The sequence below is a fragment of the Ursus americanus genome, chromosome 7 (genome assembly GCF_024610735.1).
Source record: "Ursus americanus isolate L20-20 chromosome 7, mUrsAme1.1.p, whole genome shotgun sequence".
Taxonomy (NCBI): domain Eukaryota; kingdom Metazoa; phylum Chordata; class Mammalia; order Carnivora; family Ursidae; genus Ursus; species Ursus americanus.
Window position 1 is genome coordinate 2,402,331 of NC_142133.1, and position 16,093 is coordinate 2,418,423.

The 16,093-nt window shown below is 39.4% G+C and overlaps 1 protein-coding gene and 1 non-coding gene across 3 annotated transcripts in view; both read right to left on the bottom strand.

The window, feature by feature from the left end:
- LOC123776081 (E3 SUMO-protein ligase RanBP2) overlaps window positions 1-9,245 on the bottom strand; it is a 79,707-nt gene extending 70,462 nt beyond the window's left edge. For both annotated transcript variants that reach the window (XM_045771864.2, XM_045771863.2), the window contains exon 1: window positions 9,058-9,245. In XM_045771864.2, the coding sequence (XP_045627820.2) occupies window positions 9,058-9,129 (72 nt within the window). In that variant the 5' untranslated portion in view covers window positions 9,130-9,245. The remainder of the gene's footprint in view (window positions 1-9,057) is intronic.
- A 4,659-nt stretch (window positions 9,246-13,904) lies between these two features.
- On the bottom strand, window positions 13,905-14,011 carry LOC123776091 (U6 spliceosomal RNA). Its single transcript, XR_006775267.1, has one exon. It is a non-coding gene; the product is annotated as a U6 spliceosomal RNA (small nuclear RNA).
- Between the last annotated feature and the right edge of the window lie 2,082 nt (window positions 14,012-16,093).

A 16,093-nucleotide genomic window follows, 5' to 3' on the forward strand; every position in this document is an offset into this window, starting at 1 on the left:
TGGTCAAACAAAATCACAAATGGAAGAGAACCAACCACCACCACCACCACAGAAATACAAACAATTGTAACAGAATATTGTGAAAAACTGCACGCCAACAAAATGGACAATCGAAGAAACAGATAAATTCCTAGAAACATATAACCTACCAAAACTGAAGCAGAAAGAAATAGAATATATGAACAGACTGATTACCAGTAATGAAACTGAATGAGTAATCAAAAAACTCCCAAGTCCATGACCAGACAGCTTCAGAGGAAAACTCTACCAAACATTTAAAGAAGAGTTAATACCTATTCTTCTCATACTATTCCAAAAAGTAGAAGAGGAAGAAAAACTTCCAAATACAAATTCATTCTATGAGGTCAGCATTACCCTGACAGTAAAACCAGATAAAGACACAACTGAAAAAGAGAACTATGGTCAGTATCTCTGATGAACACAGATGGAAAAATCTTCAACAAAATACTATTAAACTGAATCCAACAACAGATTAAAAAAATCATTCACCACAATCAAGTGGGATTTATTCCCAGGATGCAAGGGTAGTTCAATATTTGCAAATCAATCAACATGATACATCACATCAATGAGAAGAGATAAAAACCATATGATCATTTCAATAGATGCAGAAAAAGCATTTGACAAAGCACATCTATTCATGATAAAAACTCTCAACAAAATAAGTTTAGAGGAAAAATGCCTCAACATATAATAAAAGCCTTACATGAAAACCCCACAGTGAACATTATACCCAATGGGGAAAAATTAAGAGCTTTTCCCCTGAGGTTAGGAAAAAGACAAGCATGTCCATTCTAACCACTGTTACTCAACACAGTACTGGAAGTCCTAGTCACAGAAATAAAACAAAAAGAAATGAAAGGCATCCATATCGGTAAGGAAGAAGTAAAAGTTTCACTATTTGCAGGTGACATGATACAATACATACAATACATAGACCAAAAAACTACTAGAATTGATAAATCAATTCAGTAAAGTCAAGAATACAAAATCAATATGCAGAAATCTACTGCATTTCTATATGCCAATATGTATGAAGCAATAGAAAAATTAGGAAAACAATCCTATTTACAACTGCACCAAAAATAATAAAATATCTAGGGATAAACTTAACAAGAGGTGGAAACTATAAAACAATGACGAAAGAAATTGAAAACAACAGAAAAAAATGAAAAGACATTCCCATGCTCATGAATTGGAAGAATACTGTTGAACTGTCAACACCACCCAAAACTATCTACACATTTAAAGCAATCTCTATCAAAATACCAACATCTTTCACAAAGCTAAAACAAACAATCCTAAAATTTGTATGCAACCACAGAAGACCCTAATAGCCAAAACAATCTTGGAAAAAAGAAAAAAAAAAAAAAAAACCTGGAGGTATCACAATTCTGGACTTCAAGTTACATTACAAAGCTGTAGTAATCAGAACAGTTTAGTACTGGCACAAAGACACATAGATCAATAGAACAGAATAGAAAGCCCAAAAATAAACATACAATTATATGGCTAATTTCCAACAAAGGAGGAAAGAATATGGAATAAGAAAAAGATGGTCTCTTCAACAAGTGGTGTTGGGAAAACTGAACAGCTACATGCAAAAGAGGGAATTGGACCACTTTCCTACACCAAGCATAAAAGTAAATTCAAAATGGATTAAGGATCTAAATGTGAAACCTGAAACCACAAAAATCCTAGTCTCAAGAGAGCTCAAGAAGTAGTTTCTCTGACATAGCAACCTTTTTCTAGATAGATCTCCTGAAACAAGGGAAACAAAAGCAAAAATAAACTACTGGGACTACATCAAAATAAAAAGCTCCTGCAGTGAGGGGCGCCTGGGTGGCACAGTGGTTAGGCGTCTGCCTTTGGCTCAGGGCATGATCCCGGCGTTATGGGATCGAGCCCCACATCAGGCTCCTCCACTATGAGCCTGCTTCTTCCTCTCCCACTCCCCCTGCTTGTGTTCCCTCTCTCGCTGGCTGTCTCTATCTCTATCGAATAAATAAATAAATCTTAAAAAAAAAAAAAAAAAAAAAAAAAGCTCCTGCAGTGAAAAAAACAATCAAAAAACTAAAAGGCAACCTACTGAATAGAAGGTATTTGCAAATGACATATCCAAAACACATGAAGACTTTATACAAAACCCAAAAAATAATACAATTTAAAAAAGGACAGAAGACATGCACAGACATTTCTCCAAAGAAGACATACAGATGGCCAACAGTCACATAAAAAGATGTTCATTATCACTCATTACCAGAAAAATGCAACTCAAAACTACAATGATAGATCACCTCACACTTAACAGAATGGCTAAACTTTCCATTCTTGTTGGCAAGGATTTGGAGAAAAAGGAACCCTCTTGCATTGCTGGTGGGAATGCAAACTGGTGAACCCACTATGGAAAACAGCAAGGAAGCTCCTCAAAAAGTTAAAATAGAGCTACCATATGATCCAGTAATCATAACTACTGGTTTTTTTACTCAAAAAATACAAAAACACTAATTCAGGGGCACCTGGATGGCTCAGTTGGTTAAGCATCTGCCTTCAGCACAGGTTGTGATCTCAGGGTCCTGGGATCCAGCCCCACTTGGGACTGTCATGCCCCCTGCTCAGCAGGGAGTCTGCTTCTCCCACTCCCTCTGCCCCTCCTCCTCACTTGTGCACACAAGCTCTCTCTCAAATGAGTAAAATCTTAAAAAATAATAATAATAATTCAAAAGGATACACACAACCCTATATTTATTGCTGCATTATTTACAAAAGGTAAATTACGGAAGCAGCCTAAGTGTCTATCAAGAGTTAAATGGATAGGGGCGCCTGGGTGGCTCAGTCGTTAAGCATCTGCCTTCGGCCCAGGGCGAGATCCCAGAGTCCTGGGATCGAGTCCCACATCAGACTCCTCCGCTGGGAGCCTGCTTCTTCCTCTCCCACTCCCCCTGCCTGTGTTCCTTCTCTCACTGGCTGTCTCTATCTCTGTCAAATAAATAAATAAAATCTTAAAAAAAAAAAAAGAGTTAAATGGATAAAGATGTGGTACATAGATACACAATGGAATATTACTCAGCCATAAAAAAGAATGAAATTTTGCCATTTGCAACAAACTGGATGGAGCTAGAGAGTATAATGAGAAGTGAAATAAGTCACAGAAAGACAAATATACCATATGATTTCACTCATGTGGAGTTTAAGAAACAAAACATATGAGCAAAGGAAAAAAGGGGAGAAAGACAAACCAAGAAACAGACTCTTAACTATAGACAACAAACTGATGGTTACCAGAGGGGAACTGGGAGCAGGGATGGGTGAAATAGGTGATGGGGATTAAAGACATACACTAATCATGATGAGCACTGTATAATCACTATATAATCACTATAACATAATCATTACATTGTACACCTGCAACTAACAGAACAGTGTTAACAATGAAATTAAAATAAAAACTTTTAAAAAAGGCATTAAAATGGCAGATTACATATATTTTACAACTTAAAACATCAATAACGAGACATAACAAAATTCATCACACTGTACACTTTAAATGGTGAACTGTATGGCATGTGAACTGCACCTCAATAAAGCGACATAAAATATACTCTCATTTTACATCAAACTAGTGACATATACTCAGAAAGTTATTTCAAGTGACCTTATTATGACAGTATTGAGTATACATCCTTAACAGGATATAGTTTAAAAGTAAAGGACTACAGAAGTGCCTGGGTGACTCAGTCAGTTAAGCGTCTGACTCTTGATTTCAGCTCAGGTCATGATCTCACAGTTTTGAGATCGAGCCCCACGTCACGCTCTACACTCAGTGTGGAGTCTGCTTCAAATTCTCTCTCTCTCAAGTAAATAAATCTTTTCTAAAATAAATATAAAAGAACTACAAGCAATCTTTAACTTCATTCGGTATTAATAAACACCTGAGGAAACTGTAATCATAACAGAGCCTCCCCCAAATCTATAAATTTAAGAGATCTGAAGCAGTTTATGACAATAATACACAACAATCAAAATGGCATTAAAATGAACAGAGCTTTCTTCCCCCTTTTAAAAAATGAATAGATTCCCACAAGTTACAATGTCAACACATAAAAGAAAAACCAACTCCACTGCCTATGGTGCTTCGAAATCTCTCATGAAAGACTCTTAGGATAACTGAACAGCAATTATTAAAGAATAATATATAGAACCATAAAACTTTGGGGGAAATTTGATAGTCTTCTGTCTCCATTCTGCTCATTTTATAAAGGAACTGAAGCCTAAGCCTAAGGAGGTTAAGTGCCTTGTTTAAGGATACATAGGTAGGAAGGAAAAGAGCCAGTCAGTCCATGATTCAGGACATCCCTGATTCAGTCACTGCTTCTTTCCATGACACTTTATGCCACTGTTATGCAAATACTTAAATTCATTCAAACTCCTATCAAAACGGATGTGGGGCTGAAAACGGGAACATTCAGACCTGAAGAGATGTCACATTAACCCTCCTCTTGCACAGCCAACTGACTCTTCACCATCGTCCCAGGTATCCAACACCCCCTGCAAAACTAGTTTAAGCAAATGGATTTTTTTCTCAGTATAAACCACAGGGCTCCAAACTTCAGGAGTCCTGACAAGGGTGAGGGCAGGGGTTATAGAGGCAGATAAGCAAAGTCTAGATACTAAACGGTGAGTTCCCCAATCTCCTTCCCCTGGAAGAGAAGGTTAAAAATAGAACAAAAAGACACAAGTAAGAAAAAAAGACATAGAGGATCAAACCAGAACCAACTTTCAGTTAACAAAAACTTGAGATTGGGGCGACGGGAGGGGGGAGCTTGGGATGGTGGGGGGGAGAAATACTCAAAGAAATAACACAATGTCCCAGAACTGAAGGAAATGAGTTTTCCAATTGAAAGGAAAATTCTAGAAAACCTAGAAGCTATCAATAACAAGAATCACATCAGATTTCTAACAATACAAATGATCCGAAAATGAAGCAATACTTTCAAAATTGAAGAAAAAAATTATTTCAAACCTAGAATCTGATAACCAAACTATAAATCAGGTGAAGACTTTTTCAGGCATACCATGTTAAAAAAAAGAAAATACCATCCTTTCCTTCTCAAAGCAAACTGGAGATTGTGCCCTACACCAAAACAAAGTCAAGAGAACATGAGTTACAAGAAACCAAGGGTCTAAAAAAGAAAAGAAGTAAAGGTAATTCTCAAGATGATGATAAAGCCAAGTCCCGGAGCTAGAACTGTGTAGCAAAGAGAAGGAGACGCCAATCCAGATTGCAGCAGTAAGACAAGAGTGCTCCACAAGAAAGACCCTTAAAAAAATTTTAAGCTGAAATCGATGGATTATGTGACCTCTTTGATTACACTTAAGAGTTAAACTGAGTTTGGGTAAAGAATTAGTAATACATCCTAGATAACTAAACAAACCAAAAAAATAAATAAATAAAGCAACTATTAACTCCAGGAAAAATAAAGCTACACAATAAAGGTGGCTCAAATGGAAAAATATGTACCTTATCCTAATTACATAAATACAAACTATTCATTTAATCAAAAATTACAACAACAAAACTGAAAGAATGAGGGGGGAGAAAGATCTGTGAACAGACACCTAAAGGACAGAGTAGAAAGTATCTAAAATGTGGAAAAGGAGACAGAGAAATAAAAGTATGTACTACTCAGAAGTTAATCAGAAGTGTAAAGTATATGGTGAACAACTAAAAGCTGTCAGGTTGCATCTGAGCAGTAGGAATTAGGGGTGTGGACTGGGAGGCCAACTCAACAGAAATCTAGGAAAACTAAATAGAAGCCAACTTGAGAAAGAAAATTTGAAGAAACACAAGTGGTATTTTCAACAAGGACAAAAGCAGGCGTGAAGGAATAGAAAATGACAAAACAAAAGAGACAAACAAATGAAAGCATAATGGGAACCCTGGGAAGGTAAGACTACAGACCCATCATTGCATTCCAGAACTTGGCACATCCCAAAAAGCATCTCCAGTTCACACATGGCCAATCTCTATCAAACTCGGAGCCAAGTAAATACTAATCTTTCTACTCTTAAAAGCCACTGTCTCTGCCTCCTCCGCGTTCTCCCTTCCAAGCTACCCAAAGCACACTGATTTGTCCTTTCACTTACACCTAGGTTTATAGTACCATCACCTGTTACAAAGTTACTCACTTGCTAATCAAAATCCCACTGAAATCCCCAAGTTCTAAAGTAAATGATTTCTCCTGTTTTAAGAAAAACATCGGATTAAAATAATACTCTTTATTTTTTATTTTTTTTTAATAATGATTTTTTATTATATTATGTTAGTCACCATACAGTACATCCCCGGTTTCCGATGTAAGGCTCGATGATTCATTAGTTGTGTATAACACCCAGTGCACCATGCAATACGTGCCCTCCTTACTACCCATCACCGGTCTATCCCATTCCCCCACCCCCCTCCCCTCTGTAGCCCTCAGTTTGTTTCTCATAGTCCATAGTCTCTCATGTTTCATTCCCCCTTCTGATTACCCCCCCTTTCTTTATCCCTTTCTTCCCCTACTGATCATACTAGTTCTTATGTTCCATAGATGAGAGAAATCATATGATAGTTGTCTTTCTCTGTTTGACTTATTTCACTAAGCATTATCTCCTCCAGTGCCGTCCATGTTGTAGCAAATGTTGAGAACTCATTCTTTCTGATTGCTGAGTAATATTCCATTGTGTATATGGACCACAACTTCTTAATCCAGTCATCTGTTGCAGGGCATCTCGGCTCCTTCCATGATTTAGCTATTGTGGACATTGCTGCTATGAACATTGGGGTGCATATGGCCCTTCTCTTCACTACGTCTGTATCTTTGGGGTAAACACCCAGTAGTGCAATGGCTGGATCATAGGGTAGCTCAATTTTTAACTTTTTTTTTTTTTTTAAAGATTTTATTTATTTATCCGACAGAGATAGAGACAGCCAGCGAGAGAGGAAACACAAGCAGGGGGAGTGGGAGAGGAAGAAGCAGGCTCCCAGTGGAGGAGCCTGATGTGGGGCTCGATCCCACAACGCCGGGATCACGCCCTGAGCCGAAGGCAGACGCTCAACCGCTGTGCCACCCAGGCGCCCCAATTTTTAACTTTTTAAGGGACCTCCACACTGTTTTCCAGAGTGGCTGTACCAACTTGCATTCCCACCAACAATGTAGGAGGGATCCCCTTTCTCCACATCCTCTCCAACAATTGTTGTTTCTTGCCTTGTCTATTTTTGCCATTCTAACTGGCTTAAGGTGGTATCTCAGTGTGGTTTTGATTTGAATTTCCTTGATGGCTAATGATTTTGAACATTTTTTCATGTGTCTGTTAGCCATTTGTATGTCTTCATTGGAAAAGTGTCTGTTCATATCTTCTGCCCATTTTTTGATTTGTTTATTTGTTTCTCGTGTATTGTAAAATAATACTCTTTAAATGTAGAACAGAAGTAGCCATAATAACCAGTCCTTAAAATTCTGACTCCACACCCCTTTATTTGATGGAAAGGCTAGGTAGTTCAAAGAACATTCTAAATTCCGTCTACAGAAATAAGATCTTAAATCTTTTGGGAGCCAGGGTCCCCGCTGAAAATCTCATGAAAGCTCTAAACCTGGCTTTTTTTAAAGTATGTCAATTTCAGCGGTACAGAAACCCTTAATGAAGTTCTGTTTTAGACTCTGGCACCAGATTTGTTGTTTATGAGTATGCCAGCAGTTTAAAATTACAATCTGTATGTAGATACCTACTCCTCTCTTCTGGTGGAACAGGCTGAAACCTACTCTGTTACTGCTAAAAGAAACTAAATCAGACCCATTACCAAAATCCTACAAAGACATATGCCTAGTATATGATTAAAAATATAATTATGCAACTATTATAATGATGTTCATCCCTGGGTTTCTTTTACTTTCCTCACACATCTTTATTCTCACGGGCCCTTACCCAGAAGAGACCTTGAATGACTGTCCTTTTAACATCAACGTTTAGTGCTTACTATGTGCCAGGCATTGCCCTAAATGGTTTACCATGAATCATCCTATATACTATCAATATCATTACTCCTACTTATTGATGAAGTTTAACTTGCCTCAAATCACACAGCTTATAAACGGCAGTGCTGTGATTCAACTCCCAAGCCAAGTGACTCAAGATCCTGTGCACACCACCCACCCTTAGCCTTTTTTCCTCACCCTCCACATTCAATCACTAAAATTCTGATGAACCCAAAATATATCTGGCACATTATCTTAAAAGAGAAAAAATACGCTAAGCATGTTGTCAAAAAGGTTAAAAAATTTTAAGCCACCGTAAGAACGGCCTGTAAGAAATTCAGAACACCCAAGATCGCGTTTAAAAAAAATAAAGGCAAATAAAAAGAAGCCTCTTAGGAGTACTGGGGATGGGAGAGTGGAGTGTGAAGAGTAGGGTCAGAATCCTTATAAACGCACAATGACAGATGCCTCAAAATAGAGTGGACTCCCAGTGTCACTGCGCGGTCTGTCAGGGAGTTCCAAGTGTGGCTACCCCTGCACCGGTCCACTGGATATCTACGATGGATGGTTGCCCGTCACCGCAGTAAAAGCCCACCCCGGAGCTGCGTCAGTCCCCCGCTGGGTTCCATCGACCTCCAAAACCTGGAAGTGCCGCTTCCGCCGCGGCGGCTAACTGTCCAGGAGCCGAGAAGAGACCCGCCGTAAACAGCAGGCTCCGGAGCCCCGGTGACGAGGCCGCACGGACGCAGCCGAGGAACCCCGGGACGGGACGGGCCTGCGAATAAGGTTCCTTCAGTAGGAGGCCAGGAGGAAGAGGAAGAGCTGGCGCCAACTGCAGCCCGCCGCGGCCTCCCCCCTCCCCTCGAGCTCGCGAGCGCCACGCCGCCCACCCGACAGCGGGAGCCGGCCGGCGCCTCAACGCGCCAAGGAGCGGCGGCCGCCGGGAGCCATGACGCCGGCGCTGCGCGGGGCCGCGGCAGGGCCAGGGCGGAGGCCACCCGGGTCTCCAGGACCAGCTCACCTCTCGGGGCGACGGGACGGAACCCTGCACCGAAGCGATGTACCGTTCCACGTCGGCCTTGCTGCGCCTCATCGCGCCAACGATCTGACTCCCAGGGCGCGGGAGGCCAGAGCCGAGGCCCACAGCGGTCGCGGTCTCCAGGAGCGAAGCGCCTGAAAGCCCGTGACGCAGCGCCGTCGCCGGCCGACAAGCGGCCCGCCCCGCGTGCGTGTTGCGACAGCACTGTGCGCCTCGCCAACGTCGGCGTCGCTCCGGCCGCGCACAGGCGTCTGGCTGGCCCCGCCCCAGGCTCCGCGCGGTCTTGCAGAGGCTAAGGTCGGATTTGCGTTGTGAGAGCGTCCGCTGCGAGGAAGGGAAAGTTCAACACCGCGCTGGGACCAGCGACGAGTACTAGAGGGACGAGGTTTTACCGGATGGGTTCTCAAAACTTTGGGCCCTTTCTTCTTAGTTTTAATTACGGGGTGCTGTGGAAGGGAAGAACACTCTTAGGACATTTTGGTGAGCGTATAAAATGGAAACACCTTTCTGGAGGCTGTTGGTTAAATGTTATGTAGGACACGTGTGAATACGAAGCCTCCATGTTAAAATTCACGTATTTTAAAAGAACATATTATATGAGAAAATTAAAAGTGCATAATTAAAAGGTAGGCCACAAATACTGTTTGGGGATGATTATAATTGTATAATTTGAAGAGCCCCCCAGATTTATATATAGATATAGATATAGATGTATAGATATATATCTCAATAGCAGAACAGTATATACCAAAATGTTTATAGTACTCATCTCAACATGAGACATCTGCATTTTCCAAATCTTCAAAAATATTTACTTCCCCCCAACCCCTACCGGAGACTGCTATTATTGACTGGCTTTCTCAGAACAGGAATAAATCAACTTATTAAGTCAAGTATTCTGACAGTTTAAAAACAAAGTCAAATTGGTGATAGGAACTCCTGAACTTACATTCAGGTTTGGAAAATACTTCCTTGAATTCAAATTATACTTCAACAATAAAAAATACATTTACCATTTAAAAACAGTATTTTGTTTTGACTAAATCGTCTGATTTATGAAATTACACAGTTTAATCTGAAAAGGAGGTTTGGAGTTCTTTGTATTTTTGCAGTCAGATACATCTTCCACACCTGTTCTTTTTTATAAGAAAAACACTTCTGTTTTATAATCATTCTGTTCTTGAGAACAATTTAAAATGAGCAAAATTCTATTAATGTACAACAGAGTAATCTTCCTTCCTACAAAATCATTTTGGGTTAGGACCCCCATAGCAGTACAAATGAAGTGAGCCATAACACCTCCTAACAATTTATGCTGGCGTAGGTGGGCCTCCCTCAGTTGTTCTACCGTGGATGAAGGCAGAGAACCCTACACTCACCTACACAGCCCCTTCGTTCCCCTTTTCATTACAGAAAACAAGGTACCAGCAGCCTTTTTAGAATATCCAGTGTAATAACCAGCTTAGAAAAAGTACCAGAGAGGGGCGCCTGGGTGGCACAGCGGTTAAGCGTCTGCCTTAGGCTCAGGGCGTGATCCCCGGCATTATGGGGTCAAGCCCCACATCAGGCTCCTCCGCTATGAGCCTGCTTCTTCCTCTCCCACTCCCCCTGCTTGTGTTCCCTCTCTCGCTGGCTGTCTCTATCTGTGTCGAATAAATAAATAAAATCTTTAAAAAAAAAAAAAAAGTACCAGAGGAAGCAAAACAAAGAACAGAAGAAAACTTGTAAGAATTGAATTATAATCCTCAGGATAATGTATTGTATATATTGTAGCCATGAAACAAAAACAAGTCATTAAAAAAGTTTACTTTGGAAATCTGAGTTTTAAAATGTTTTATAAAATGTTTTCAGTGGTGAAGACATTAGGTATAAAAAAGTCATATCCCTGTGTACATACAGTAGGGTCTTCATTATCTGGGAAAATATCAAGCAAATGAAATGTGTTGAAATTTTTAACTGGAAGTTTAGAATGTTATGGTTATGGAGAATTGTTATCTCTTTTTATAGATTTTATTTATTTATTTTAGAGAGCATCCATGTGCACGAGTGGGGGTGGGGCGGGCGGTGTGCAGAGGAGAAGGGAAAGAGAGACTCCTAAGTAGGCTCCAAGCCCACCATGGAGCCCCATGTGGGGCCCAATCCCAGGACCCGGAGATCATGACCTCAGAAGAGTCGGGCACTTAACCAACTGAACCACCCTTATTTTTTCTTTTTTTTTAATGTAGACAAAATATAATTTTATCCAATCACTTAGAATTAACCTGGCCTCTTACAGGCCATCTCCCTAGTATCTCCTTTTTGATTTTTCCATATTTTCCAAATTTTTTACAATCAGCAAGTATTGTCTTTATAAAGGGAGAAAAAGAGCATTTTCTTTTGTTTTATCTCGATCATGTTGGATGTGAATAAAAGAAAAGGAAATGATTCTGAGATTAATAATGTGACATATATTAGAAATAACACTTAAAGAGAATGTGGTTTGGGATAGAAGGTCCTATTTTAGATAGTTGATTTATTTCCCTTTAGGTGCCATTTATATATCTAAATGGAGATACCTAGTGTATAGATGGAATGGTAGGATGATGATCTGTGATGGACTGGAAGTCATAAACCTTCAGTGACAGTTGAAGCCATGAGTTTGCCATGGAAAGAGTGTTAGTAATAACAGCCATGGCTAACAAGTAAGCACTTGCTCTGTTCCATGTCCTCTTCTTAACATTTCACATGTATTAGCTCATTTAATTCTCAACAGCTTCAGGAGGATACTGTTAAATATTATTATCCTTGGTTTTGTAGATAGGAAACCAAGGGAGTGAACAGTAAGCAACTTTCCGAAGCACACTTACCAAGTAAAATCACTACCATTAATCTGTTTAAGTCAAATAAACTGGAAAGGAGGGGCCAAAAGGAGAATCTCTTGAGGAACTCAGATGACTTCTCTTAAGTACATTTATTACTCTTCAAAACATAAATTTGGGGGGTGCCTGGGTGGCTCAGTAAGTTAAGCCTCTGACTCTTGATTTCGGCTAAGGTCATGATCTCCAGGTTGTGGGATCCAGCCCCCACTTTGGGCTCAGCAGGGAATCTGCTGGAGATTTTCTCTCCCTCTTCCCCTCCACCTGCTCTCTAAAATAAATTAAATCTTATGGGGCACCTGGGTGGCTCAGTCGTTAAGCATCTGCCTTCAGCTCAGGTCCTGATCCCAGGGTCCTGGGATCAAGCCCCACATGGGGCTCCCTGCTCAGTGGGAAGCTGGTTTCTCCCTCTCTCTCCCTCTCCCACTCCCCCTGCTCATATTCCCTCTCTCATTCTCTCTCTGTCAAATAAATAAAATCTTTTTAAAAAATAAAAGTAAATAAGTCTTAAAAAAAAAAAAACAACCTCAATTTTCACAAAATGGAAGAATGAGTTTGACCTTCTGGGCTTTCAAAATAGACATTCTCCATGATGATGTCCATTCTAGCCCACATCTTTTCCCAGCATAAACCAGTTACATCCAAATTTCTCACAAGTAATTACCCATCCCCCAAATCACACATCTAACTATAATGTTCTCTACAAAGAACTCCATAGCAGGGGTATGAATTCTACTCTAATAGCTCCATTACTCATACTGATGCATGGTAAATTCAATTCAAATGAGAGTTGAATCCATAGAAATATTTGGCTTATGACATTTTTCATTAGCAGCAGTTTTATCTGATTAATAGGAGTCCTCAACTTCTGAATTTTGAACTAACAGGCACTTAACATTGATGCTGATCAAAGTTTCTCTCGTCTCAAACACCTCTACCCTCTATTGCTAATTATCATCAACTGCAGACACATCTTTCATATATCACATGATTCCTTTTTTCTTCAGAACCATTCATACTGTCAATTCATCCCATCATTTTCTCAGTGTTCCCAATTTGTATGATTCTACGGTAATCCTAAACTTACTACTTTGTAGACAGCATTTTGAATATTCTCATGGTTTTTGAACTTAATAGACATGATGAGATTGAAAATGTTCATAAAGAAACTCAGAAACAGAAGGAGCCAACATGAATGAGCATTGCCATTTTTTGGTTCTTGGATATGTTATTTTCATTTTAAAACTTTAGCTTCGATTGCATCTCTGAAAATAGAGGCTTTTGCACATGCTGCTCTTGACATCCATACAACCTAAACTGTGTTTCATGTGCAGAAATGGATCTTTCACACATCAGCTGAGAAAGGATTTGGAGCTATCACGTGACAGCACAACCCTGCCTGGAATTATGTGAGGCAGAGCTTGTACAAATAATAAACTAAGGAATACACACACATACATATGTATATGCATTCGTATGTGTATATCTCTATGTATATATGTGTGTATATATATACACGTACATATGTGTGTATGTATGTATCTCTGGGAACCGAATCCCCCAAATCAGTGTGTCTAATATAATGTGACCCAACACGTAATTTAAAATATTCTAGAAGCCACACTTTAAAAAGTAAAAAGGAACAGGAGAAATCCATTTTAATAATCTAATATTCAATCCAATATACTTAAAATATTACAATTTCAAATGCAAGTAATATAAACAAATAGTTAATAAGCTATCTTACATTCTTTTTTTGTACTAAGCATTTAAAATTTGGTGCATATTTTACATTTGCATCTTAATTCGGATGCCAAGGTTTCATCAAAAATACTTGATCTGTATTTAGATTTCATAAAATTTAGGGTTGAAAAAATAGATTAATATACCCAAGTTGTTCCAGACATACTTAGAAGTGTCCAGGAATTGAACTGAATATCAAGTTTGTTTGTTTGTTTATCTATTTGTTTATTTTTCAATATGGAATGCTTCACAAATTTGCATGTCATCCATGCTCAGGAGCCATGCTAATCTTCTGTGTATCATCCCAATTTTAGCATATGTGCTGCAGAAGTGAGCACCAGATATCAAGTTTTTGAATTTAAATTAATTAAAATTAAATTAAATTTAAAACTTCATTGTTCAGTAGCAGTAGCTGCATTTCAAATGCTCAAGTGCCGTATGTGTCTAGTGTGTTGGACAGCAGAGTTCTTGTTCAGACATTAAACATAAAAAGGAGCAGGTTATGTAACTGCAGCACTCAATGTGGCTGAAGGAAAATCCAAAAAGTACAGCATCCCAGAAGCTAAAAAGCAGAGCTTTAAGAAGAGAATAATCAACAGCATAAAATGCTACAAAAAGATCAGGAACGGGGGATCTTGGGTGGTGCAGTCGGTTAAGCATCAGATTCTTGGTTTCAGCTCAGGTCCTGATCTCAGGATGGTGAGGTCGAGCCCCGTGTCAGGCTGAGGACCTTATTAACAATACAGAGCTCCGGGCACCTGGGTGGCACAGTCAGTTAGGCATCCAACTCTTGGTTTCAGCTCAGGTCATGATCTCGGGATCATGAGATGGGGCTGCATGTTGGGCTCTGCGCTCAGTGCAGAATCTGCTTGAGATTCTCTCTCTCTCTTGCTGTGCCCCTCCTGCTCCTGCTTTCACACTCTTTCTCTCTCTCTCTAAAATAAATAAATAAATCTTTAAAAAAATCAGGAGTGATAACTGAGAAAAACTCTTTAGACTTGCTTCCTAAAAGTTGATTTTTGAAAGAAATGGTACAGACAAAAAACAGCATGCAAATGGCTAAGAAGGAATTAGGTGGTAAGGAAATGAAGGCACAAAATAATGGTTACTCTCTTTTTGATAGGGAGAATTGATGTTGGCATTAATGGTAAATAATCATCTCAAAAAACTGCCCTTTCGTGGGGTGTATAGGTTTATGACTTTTGAAATGTATAGATTCATGGAATCACTTCCACAATTAGGATACAGAACAATTCCATCATCCCCCAGGATTCATTCCCATTATTATTTTCGAGTCACACCCCACATTCAACCCTTACCATTGATCATTTCTTTGCACTCTAGTTTTGTTTCTTCAAGAATATCATATGAATGGAATCCTACAGTATGTAACCTTTTGATACTAGCTTCTGTCACTCAGATAATGCGTTTGAATTTCATCCAAGTCCTTTCACGTATCAATAGGTTATTCTCCCTCACTGCTGAGTAACAGTCCATGTATGAATGTACCACAGGTTTATCCGTTTACCCTATGTAGGACATTTGGGTTGTTACCAATTTCTATTAATTATGAATAAAGCTGCTGTAAACATTTGTATACATGTTTTTCAATGAACACAGTCTTCATTTCTCTAGGGCAAAAGGTGGCAAACTATGGCCTATGGGCTGGCTGCCTATTTCAGTAAATAAAATGTTATTGCAGCACAGCTTCACCCATTCCTTTACATACCTGTCTTATAGCTGCTTTTGCGGTACACCGACACTGTTTAGTAGTGGTGACAGAGACCTATGTCCTTAAGAATAAAATATTTACGCTCTGGCCCTTTAAGGAAAACTTCACTTACACCTGCTGTAAAGGCTCAGGAATGGGATTGGTGGGTCCTATGGTGGGTGTTAGGTTTAACATTATAAAAAACTGCCAAACTGTTTTCTAGAGTGGTATATCATTTTTGCTTTCCCGTCAGAAATACACGAGATCTAGGGGCTCTGCCTCATTGCCATCACTAGGTATTGCCAGGATTTTTTTTGTTTAAGCCATTCTAAAAAGTGTGTAGCACGGTTTCATTTTATCCCTTAGTAGGCAATATTGTTGGACATTGTTTCACAGACATATTTGCCATCCATGTATCTTGTTCGGCAAACTGTGTTTTAGTTGTTGCCCATATTTTAATCAGGTGGTTTGTTATCTTAGTGTTGAGGCTTGAGAGGATTTATGTATTCTGATTGCAAATTCTCCATTAGATATGTGATGGGCAAACGTCTTTCTCCCAGTCTATAGTTTATTTCATTTTCTAAATTGTGTCTTCCACAGAGCAAACATTTATTATTTTGGTAAAGTTCAACTTTCAATTTTTTTCTTTTATGAATCATGCTTTTGATGTCAGAGCTAAGAACTCTTTGTGTTACTTCCAGTCACAAAG